Genomic DNA, 11,049 nt, shown 5'->3' with positions numbered 1-11,049 from the left:
TCTCAGCCCGTCTTCATTGGAGAGGTGCTCTGGCCCCCTTGAGCATCTTCCTGGCCCTCTGCTGGAACTGCTCCAATAGACCCACGTCTTTTTCTGTGCTGGGGGCCCCCGAGCTGGATGCAACACTCCAGGTGGGGTCTCACCAAAGTGGAATAGAAGGGCAGAAACCCCTCCCTCGACCTGCCAGCTGTCCTTTTGGTGCAGCCGGGATGCGTTTGGCCTTCTGGGCTGCGAGTGCACATTGCCGGCTCGCGTCCAGCTCCTCATCCACGAGAACCCTCAAGTCCTTCACCACAAGGCTGCCCCCAAATACCAGAGTTTGGGGCCTCTCCCCGTCCACATGCACAAACTCATGCAGGAGTAAGCAAGGCGAAGACGCCACGGAGACGGAGCCCCTCGTCCTGCAAGTCCCCGTGTGAAATTTGCGCAGTGTTTGACTGGACAATTCAGGGCTGCCCCTTCCCATCGCATTTCCACGCGGCGCTTCCAGCCCCTTCCCCGCGGCGGCACGAGCCTCCCCGTTCCCGTTCTCCCGCTGCCGCTCCCGCCGCCGCCAGCAGCGGGAGCCACGGCCCGTGCTTCCCGCTGCTCCGCCCGCGCAGCGCCCACGTGACGGGCCGTGGAAAGCCCCTCCAACCCGGCGGGCGGCAAGGATTCCACGAATTGGAATGACGGGGCTCTCCGGATCTTCCCTTGACCGTGCGCGTCTAAACAGCGATAAACGGGAACAAGCGAGTGCCGAGAGGCGCCGGGCGGGGCTGAGGGGCCCGGGGGCGCGGCCTGCCTGCTCCGCCCCGCGTGACGTGACGCGCCGACCGGGAGCCATGGCGGCGGAGGCGGAGGTCGCTCAGGACCTGCTGTGGGTGCGGGACCCGCTGTGGCCGCGGGCGCGGCCGCTCCCGCTGCCCCCCGGGAGCGGCTCCGTGCGCTGCCTCCGCCGAAACCGCGCCCGGGAGCTGGTAAGTGGGAGGCGGGTGCGAGGCCCTCCGGCCTCGGGAGGCGCTGGGCTTCTTCCGGTGTCGGCGGCGCTGCGCAGGCCGCCCGCCCCGGCCCTCTGGCGCTCACGGGCTGTCGCGATCCCCACCTGTGGGCACGGTTGTTTGCGTTGTTGTCGCTTAGCTGAGCAGCAGGGTTTGCTGTAAGAGAGCCCTATAACCTGTTACCTATATTAGATGTTATATGTATATATGTGTGTGTATGTATATGTATGTGTATATGTGTGTGTGTAAGAGTTGGGCGAAATAAACACCTGAAGAAAAGTACAAAGATCAGTGTTTACAGAGCCATAGTGCTGTCTACTCTCTTATACGGATCTGAATCATGGGTCATCTACCGCCACCACCTGCGTCTCCTAGAACGCTTCCATCAACACTGTCTCCGCACAATCCTAAACATCCACTGGTCAGACTATGTGACTAATACATCTGTTTTAGAACAAGCAGCAGTCACAAGCATTGAGGCCATGTTGCTGAGAACACAGCTGCAATGGGCAGGGCACATCTCCAGGATGAAGGACCACCGCCTCCCTAAGATCCTGCTTTATGGTGAACTTGCCACCGGCTGCCGCATGAGAGGAGCCCCGAAGAGATACAAGGTTTCCCTGAAACAACATCTCGGCCTTGGCCATATTGATCAGCATAACTGGTCTACTCTGGCCTCCAATCGGGAGGTCTGGAGACACACCATCTATAACGCTGCTGATGCTTTTGAGAAAGCACGCAGGATCACCCTTGAGGAGAAAAGGCAATGCAGAAAGAATCGTGCCTTGCAGAATATACCACCTAAGGAGTCTTTCTGCTGTGCCTTTTGCAACCGGACGTGTCTATCTCGTATTGGCCTTTTTAGCCACCAACGCGCTTGCAACAAACGTGGGTAGAGCCCTTCCCAAATCTTTGTTCACAAAGCCCAGCCATGATGATGATGATACATACATACATATATATATATATGTGCACATGGTGGTGGGTTGACCCTGTCTGGAGGCCAGGCACCCACCAAAGCTGGTCTATCACTCCCCTCCTCAGCTGGACAGGGGAGAGAAAATACAACTAAAAGTTCATGTGTCGAGATAAAGGCAGGGATAGATCACTCATTGACTCCTGTCGTGGGCAAAACAGACTTGACGTGGGGGAATTAACTGAATTTTTTACTAGTCAAAATCAGAGCTGGGTAATGAGAGGTAAAACAAATCCTAAAAACATTTCCCCCCCACCCCTCCCACTTCCCGCAGGCTCTACCTCCTTCCCCCCAGTGGCACAGGAGGACAGAGAATGGGGGTTATGGTCAGTTCATCACAGGTTGTTTCTGAATTTTTCCCATAGCACAGCTTTTCCACTTTCATGTTTACAAGCTGATTTAGACTGTATTCAATCGTTTGGTAAACAGGAATTAAAACAAGCACCATAGAGAATGTTCGTGCTTTTAAAATTGTCTGATTTTGGCCTCCCTGCTGTTCCTGGATGAAGGAAGAAAACATCACTGCCTAATGATTTTCTTTGTCAGAATGTTTCATTTTTAGTTGATGATATAACTCAATTATCTGTTTCTTTTAGAACATTCCTGAAGAAAACTTGTATGTGAAGTGTAACGGGCGACTGGCCAGTGATGAAGATGTGTTGCAAAGTGGAGCTGTTTATAGTCTGGAGCCAAGACTTTGTGGTGGAAAAGGAGGTTTGTTCTTTAACTGCTTGCTACTGATTAGATTCTTAGGTTGAAAAAATTCTGCTATGCCATAGTCTATGCTGGTAGCAGGAGTTCTCATATACTACCAGATCTCTTCTCGTGTGTATGACTGTGATATAATGTCTCTGAACTGAAACCAAAGTGCACATGGAAAGCTGAGAATTGACCAGGGAAGCTGCAGTTCAGCTCTTCTTCACATCCCTGTTCAGCTTAGCTCTATTAGAAATCTGTATCGTGCACCAAAGTGACTTCAGAGTTGAAACTGTGTTGAAAAGGACCTGTTATCTTAGGATCCTGTTTCATCCACGGTCTCTTAGGACAAATGTTTCAGTTACAAATAGTCTGTGATTTGGCTACGTTATATGACCTAATTGACTTTCTTCTCTTATTTTAAAAAACACATAAGTGCCAAGATCTCAGTAGCTGAAGAACTAAAGAATTCAATCTAAGCTAGACACCTTGTATTGTCAAAATATTTTAAGTGTGTTACTGAAGGTGTGTATGAACATGGCCACCGACATCGTGGACATTCCCTAAAATGGAACATGAGGGGTGAAAGAAGCTTTGCAGAATATTTGAGTGTAGTTGGAGTCAATATGTTTGCTTTTTGAATGTAGTTCTCAAAATCTTAGTGAACGCATTGCTGCTGATTTTTGGGAGCATACCTGACTGGGCGTCGCAGCTTGGTCCACGTTCTTCAGTAGCATGTTTCATGAGCTACAAAATTTTCCTCACTAGTGGCAGCAATTGGGTTTATTAGCTGAAGGCAATACTTTTTTGCCTCATGATACAGTAGACTGTCTTCCTTGGTTACTCTTTATAACACGCCTTAGATGTCATTTTAGGGCACTGACATTGTAGATTTATTCATCTTCCAGTTAAAAAAATGATGGTTGGCACTTTGCAATTGCATGAAGGATTGTATTGCTATTAATCCACACTGTGTTTCTTTGAGCCTGTTAAACAAGGGTCTTTATCCAGCTGGAGACAGCATAAGGTGATACTGAGTGATAGAAAGTAGTGGTCTTGCCTTTGAGTAATTAGTGGCTGAGGAGTGTATAGAAATCAGTTTTGAGGGGCTCTCCAGAATAACTTTGTGCATAACAATCATCTTGATGAAGCAGGTAAGGTTATCTGCTAAAAAAAGCTATTTTATTTTTTGTTAGGTTTTTAAAAGGTGATTTAAGCTTGGTAGGGCTAAAGGGTCTTGTGGGGGGAAGGTACATTCCGACTAAATTAGAAAGGACACAAAAGTGTTAATTTGGGGTGAAAAAGGTTTCAAACCATTTTGCTGAGGGAGCCCAGAAATAGGCCTTCCTGTTAGAAGTGTTGCACAGGTTCTAGTAAATCTGGAGTCTCTGGTGTGACACCAGGAGCACAAAACCAAGGTGATTGGTAAACACTGGGTACCTTTGTTTTCCCTTAGTGCTTCAGCATTTCGGGCAATGACAGTTCTCCAACATGTGGCAGCTTTTAACTCTCCCTTCAGTTACATGGAGGGAGAGGAGAGCGTTGAATTCACTATATTCTTTTTCCATAATTAATTCTTTTGTTGTGTGCTAGGTCATATCCTTCTGTTTCTGTTTAGCTAATTCTTGATTACTTTTCCCTCTGTAAGGGTTTGGGTCGATGCTGCGAGCACTTGGTGCTCAAATTGAGAAGACAACAAACAGAGAGGCTTGCCGAGATCTCAGTGGAAGAAGACTTCGAGATGTCAATCATGAAAAAGCGTAAGGCATTTTCTTGGGAGTTGGAATTATAAAATAACCTGACCCTGTAGTTCACTGTTAACAAAAGAGGTCAAATGACAGGCTGTTGTAGCAGTGAAATGGTACTTTGAATACTAGAAAGAGCAAAAGTGAAATCTTTAGTGCAGATGGACTGGAAGCCAACAGGACTCTCCTGACTGTAGTTCTATTATTGTAAAATAGATGTGATTGTACTGCAGCCTGCTTCTGAGAGACTGCTCTGCACCTCTTGGATTCCTCATCTGGAATTCTCAGAGTTCTCCCTGAAGCTGCAAGAGCACATATTGGGGATATGTGACCTTACTGCTGTTTCTGGCTTTCAAAATAAACTCTCTTCTCTGTAGCAGAATCTCTGTCTGTTCCTTGAGTAGTTCCCCTGAACATTGTTACTTGACTTTTCCCGTTGTCTCCGTCATAGCGGGTGGTGAAAACATTCAGTAAATGCAGAGCAACCAACTGGCATTACATGAAATGCTGGAAACACTCATTTTCATGGTTCTGTCACCTGCAGGATGGCTGAATGGGTGAAGAAGCAGGCAGAGAGGGAAGCAGAAAAGGAGCAAAGGCGCTTGGAAAGGCTGCAGCGGAAGCTGGCGGAGCCGCGGCACACGTTCACAGACCCGGAGTACGAGCGGCAGTACCGTGAGATGGCAGAGCGGCAGGAGGAGTCCATCCGTATAGGTACTGCAGCTTAGCCTCGCTTTCTGTCCTCAAAACATAGAGCAAACTGACAGTCTCTCTAGCCTCACTCCAGCATGAAAACTTAAAAAAAAAAAATAAATTGCTGATGGTAACTCTTCCAGTTGAAGAAAGTTTTAAGATTCAGTAAAATGTGCTTGACTTAGTTTTTCCTCTTTGCCTGCAGTCTCTCTTAAATTGCATTGAACAGTGTAACGTAAAACAAGCGATGCTTCATCTTGCTGTGCGAGTGTCATCTCGTGATAAGAGCCAAATTCTGTGAAGATGGTGTTGAACTTTAAGAATTACATTATCAGTTTCAGTAAAATGATGAAACTATAAGTGGGTCTTACATAAAAACTAGATGTTGAATCCAGCTACAAAATACCTTGTTTCACTTCCTGGTTTTTGTAGTTACTTTATTTATCCACGGATTGTTCCCTTGTTGGCAGCTAGGTGGTGAAACTGAGGCTGAATGGGATGTAGAACCTGAGAGTTCAGGAATCCAATTTTAATTGACTCTGTGCCTTAGTAGATCCATGTAGGAAAGCTTTTGCTGCTACTGAGGTTATTATGAAGCTTTGAGTCTTCATGAATGTGCACCAGTAGTGATTCTTTTCCATTAGTGTTTTAAACTTCATCTGAAATGAAAACTGAAATTTACAACATATAGGAATTGTGCACTGCTGAAGGAGACTTTCAATTTTGTTTTGAAGGGTTGCAGGTTATTGCCAGGAAAGCAGTGTCATCAGAAAGTGGCAAGAGTCGGAAACGTCCCGGTGAACCTGGAAAGAGTGGAACAAAATCTGAAAAAAGAAAATGTCTTTGGTAAGTGTTATGCCTTGGTTCTATACTCAAGTCTCAAGCCTTCAGGATGAAAGGTTAGATAGGTACAAGTAAGCAGATTAAAATCTGAGACGTAGACTGAAATAGGAATAAGAAATCAAACTGATTAAATCAAAGAACTGAAAATAAACATTTCTGTGTTCCTATAATTCTGTCCCAGCTGGAACAGACAGACTTTATTTGCAAAAATAGGCACTTTTGTCTACCTCCCCTTCTAATATGGTTATATTCTACTGCTTCCCATTGTCCTGTTTTTCATTAATGAATTAAATTTACAATGAACTTTAAAGATTTTTTTTTTCCTGGCATCTTTAACCTAATGTAACATGAAAGAGAAGCCATGGAATTCTGGAATACAGAATGACTGATTCCAGTCATTTCTGTATTGGGAATGCTGTAAAGAGATATCTGTTTTGGGGGTACGTATGTCTTGTGCAACATCAGCAGCTCTTCCTCTAACTAAACTGTCCTAAATAACTGTCAGTTCTCTATATCTCTTTGAAAAGAGAAACATGACAATTAAATAAATTACTCTAAAAAAAAAAAAAAAAAGTTAAAATAGGTGTGTGTTAACTTGTAACATACTCCCCATGCCAGGCTGGGATTGGATGATGCCAACAATTCAGGCTGTGAGGATGACAACAAAGATGAATCCCCTTGTACATCTGACAGAAGTTGTCTGTCAAGCAGCAGATACAATGGAAATGTTGGAAATTCAGATGAATGTTCAAGCAGCGCCGTGGCTTCAGCAGAGGATAGTCCTTCTATCCCTCTATCCAGTGCAGCTTCTGCTTCAGAAAAAGATAGTCCAGCTACCAGTGCAGCTTCTGCTTCAGAAGAAGATAGTCCAGCTACCAGTGCAGCTTCTGCTTCAGAAGAGGGTAGTCCATCTACCAGTGCAACTGAGAAACCACTGGAGCAGCCAGAAGGTACTGGAAGAGATGTAGAAAGAGAGATGTGCACAGGTGGGCAGAATGAAATTCCGGCTGAAGAAAATAGTAAAATGACAAAGCCCCCGAAGGAAGAGGCCCAAGAAGAGAAAGAAGTGACCCAAGCTCAGAAACAAGAGGAACTAGAAAATGTTTCTTCTAAGGCACAGGAAACAAACCAGTTACAGAGCACAGTAAGTATGAAGCTGTACAAAACATATGTCTTTCTTCAGCTGCTTTTACAGCTGAGGAAGCAAATAAGCTTCACCTACAGCAATGGAGCTTTTCCCGCTGGACTGATGAAAGCCCAAGTGATCCTTGGCAGTAAAGGGTGCCAATACTTGTGGTTCATTGCTCCTTGCATAACATTACTAATAAAGATTTTTGAGGGTAATGAATCTAGATTTGTTCTAGCAATAAAACAAAGTATGGCTTTTTTTTTTTTCCAGGCTAGGGAAATGCTTGGATTTTCTACCTTTTTTCAGCTTGAGCAGAAAGTCTGCCATCAGCTGCCAATGACTGATTTCTCATATGTGAAAGTTTAATACAGTTCAATGGAAAAAAGACCAAGGATGTAACCTGATCAATTAGAACTTTGTCATCTACTGTACTGTTAGAGCTGGCAGATTTTATACAGGATGTTTACCATTCTTCACTGTTTACCTTTTGCTCAGTATTTGCGAGACTTTCTATTCTTAAAACAGGAAACTCCACCAATGCTGTGGCAGATTGTTATTGCAGGTGGAAATATTTTTATAGGAGTCCTTGATGATTTTATTTTTTTTTTAAGTAGGGTGAGAATAATGATACAACCAGTCATTTTTTTGTATGCTTAGCAGGACAAAGGTTCTAGTTCTGCTAGCGAGAATTGCTTTTGCTGAGCGCATAACAGAGTGGTCTCATTCCCACTGCTGGTATTACTTGCTCTGGGGTCTTTGATACATACCATAAGACTAATCTGTGCTTTCAAGTATTGAATGAAATGAGCATAGATTTTGGTGTCCTTTTTAGTGTGTTAGTGTTTGGTGTTAGTGTTTAGCATGTTAGTAAAATCTGGTATTTGAATTATCCAGGCCCCCGGGTTTGGACTACAGAGTCTGTAGAGGTCCCTTTTGCCCTCAATTAATTAGCAAATATGCTAATTTCCTTTTAAGATGAAATTTTAATCCTCTTTTTTTTTTTTTTTGTGGCAAGATGAGATGTGAACTTCAGAACTTGTTTTTTGGGTTAGTCTTACTAAAAAGAGGTGCTTTTATATCTATTTCTTTAATTACAGTGTAACTATGTTAGATATAACTGTTCATCTTCCTGCTCCTGCTGGAGGTGTATTGGTTGTATTCTGCATCAGGCTAAAAAGGAGCTATTAGCTTTACCAGGCCTCTGAAAGTCAAGGTTAAGTTACTGAACTGCTATGCAAGATGGTAGGCTGTTTTTAATTCAGCTTTCTTGGGAGTAGTGAACTTTCCTGGGGATAATTGTAGAATCATGGAATCTCCTGAGTTGGAAGGGACCCACAAGGATCATCGAAGTCTAACTCCTGGTCCTGCACAAGAGTCATACCGTGTGCCTGAGCACGTTGTTCAAATGCTTTTTGAACTCTCATTTCTCTTGCATGTTTTTCTCTTTGCAGGAGGTGGAACCGATAGACCTACTGGCGTTCAACTCTGCTGCTGAATTGGAAGCCCTGGGTTTAGATAAGCTGAAGATGGGATTGATGGCTTTAGGACTAAAATGTGGAGGCACTTTGAAGGAAAGAGCAGCAAGGCTTTTCTCAGTGAGAGGTCTGTCTAGAGATCAGATCAAGCCATCCCTATTTGCAAAGCCCTCTAAAGGGAAAACTGCTGGTTAGATTTGAGACCGTTTACCTTTTCGCATGTGTATTTGATGTCATTAAATAAAAGTTCTTGGTATCCTTTCAATTGAGTATCCCCAGCTTGTAAATTCACATCCACAAGATAAGCTTCATTAGCATCCCAAGGAGTTACGAAAAGCATGGGCAGGTGCTAAATGTATCATCATACTCAGACCCAGCTCTTGTGGATCTGTTTGACACAGTGTTCTGAAAATATAAACTGTAGGACTTAAGGGCTAAATTGTTAAAGCACATTTAAACTGTTCTCTGTTTACCTAGGTATGGGACCCAAAAGGAATGTACTTAGCAGTTTGCAGCTTTTCATTAGTAAAATCTGGTTTATATGATGAGCAGTGAGTGACTTAAGTGCTGCAAATGGTGGTAAGAAAATGTTTGGTGGAGGTAAAGCCTGTGACATGGCTGACAGTTTAATCTATCAGGGAGTCTTGGAAAATTTAGGGGGTGAAAGGAGAGGGAGGGATGAGAGAGACTTGGAGGTTCTGCTAATCAGATCTCATGGGGGTTGTGACAGGACAAGTGGACCCCGGGATAGAAAGGAAATAGGTTTGTTTACTGAATGTGTTTCATCAGGAAACTGGAATGAAGGGTGCCTGGGAGGTCACCTTGGCATGATGAGGTTTTGCTGGTGTAAATGCATCAGCTGGGAATGTTGTATGCCGGCAGCAGTCCCCGCTTGGGTGGCAAACCTTTGTGTGCTTACTGCCAGTTCTCTTAAAGCTCTCCTACAGTGCCTGGGTCGGGAGGGCCTTCAGCTCTATGAACACACACTCGAGCTCCTATGTAGCATGGCAGGGGTAGCATGGGCCAAAAATGAACGGGCCATTTTAATGATGTGTTATGACAACAGCTCTTGGCCAAGTTATTTCCCCTCACTGCATTCATGCTCTTGCCTCAGCTGCAGTGACACAGCCATTTCCCAGCCTACCCCTTGCGTCACCTAGTTGTCTTTTTTTGTTGTTGTGGGTTCCTGGTTAAGCCAGATCAGTCCCCTGATGGGGCATATGATGTCGCTCTAGCAAATTTGTGCCAGCACAACTGAAGCAGCATTACATAAAGTAGGGAATAAACACTGGTTCGTGAAGGAGGACTGGAATATTTTAAGCCAGCAGTAGTACCAAACACTTTATTGATCAACCGTGTGTTCAGTAGTGCCAGAATTAAAAGAAATACTCTACATCTGTCTTAAAGGACAATAGGTGCACCTTGAACTAGCTCCACCCTTTGGCACATTTATTTGAGAATTGTTTAGCTCCTGCTGAGCTAAACAGGAGCAAGCACTTGCTCTGGGCTATGCCCACCTGAAGGATTAACCTGGAGCAATAATATGTCTACTGTGTCTAGAGAGCCATAAGGCAGTTCTGGACTTCCATGTGCCCTTAGGGCAACTTGAAAACAGCTGGACAACAAACAGGACTCAGACTGATCTGTCAGCAGAAGAGAAATAAGTAGGTGAAGTGCTTTAAGGTTTCTTAAGAATTTGGACAAGAACAGAAAAGTCAACAGTTAAAAGAAATATATAAACAAACTGTTCCAATGTTATATGAGCTATTTCCACAGGACAGAACAGCCTCAGAATAGAGGTGATCTTTCTAGTCCAGGGCCAGAGGATAATGCAGAATTTGCAGCACCCTGCCTGTGTCTTTCTTTTCCCAAGGATTAATGCAGCTTTAGATTTCAAAGATGTTTCTGGTTGTAAATGCACCAAAACTGTGAACATCTTCCTAGAGAAAAGGTTCGTGCTCCCACACAAACACTTCCCCAACAAGCAAGTGGTGTGATTTACAGAATTCTTTTGAAGTGTCATTTTAAATGCATTTATTTCAACCGTCTAGAAGATCTAGAGCACTGCCTGTGTTTCACTGGCATTTCAGAGTTGCTGACTGAAAAGAAATAATTAGTGAAAACACTGGCACAAACCTAAGGGGGGGCTTTTCCTCACTTCATATGGATCCATTTCTTCCCTTGAAAGAAAGATAAGTACATCTAATACACAAAACATAGCAGGGAACGGGGCAGGTCACAGAGAGAAGTAACTTGTGGAGGTTTAGAAAGATCATCACCAGCAGACACAATAGCTGCCGGCCTTCAACTAAAAGGTTTCTTTCCCATTGTCCTCACCTGTATGGTCCTAATAAACGAGTTACTAAAAAACACTTAAGCGTTTTGACCTACCCGCCACCTGCTGGAGTGTGCGGGAATTGCTCCCTTTGGCTTGCCGAGTGCGAGAGCTTCTGCACTTGCTGCTGTAGGTGGCACTGAGCTAACGCGGAGACGTGTCCAGCTCCAGCATCGC

General features: G+C 44.4%; 1 protein-coding gene across 1 annotated transcript; it reads left to right on the top strand.

Annotated features, from left to right (window-relative positions):
• The first annotated feature begins 653 nt into the window (after positions 1-653).
• SDE2 (SDE2 telomere maintenance homolog) lies at positions 654-8,802 on the top strand. Its single transcript, XM_027713025.2, has 7 exons — positions 654-959; positions 2,553-2,670; positions 4,301-4,412; positions 4,942-5,111; positions 5,825-5,936; positions 6,552-7,077; positions 8,514-8,802. Exons 1-7 carry the CDS (start codon positions 669-671, stop codon positions 8,730-8,732), a joined length of 1,548 nt encoding a protein of 515 aa, XP_027568826.2. The 5' UTR covers positions 654-668; the 3' UTR covers positions 8,733-8,802.
• The last annotated feature ends 2,247 nt before the right edge of the window (positions 8,803-11,049 follow it).

Source organism: Pipra filicauda, unplaced genomic scaffold (genome assembly GCF_003945595.2).
Source record: "Pipra filicauda isolate LSUMZ 115617 unplaced genomic scaffold, ASM394559v2 scaffold143_size2779998_pilon, whole genome shotgun sequence".
Classification (NCBI taxonomy): domain Eukaryota; kingdom Metazoa; phylum Chordata; class Aves; order Passeriformes; family Pipridae; genus Pipra; species Pipra filicauda.
Note: the sequence above shows the minus strand (reverse complement) of the source record. Positions and strands in the feature narration are given on the sequence as shown.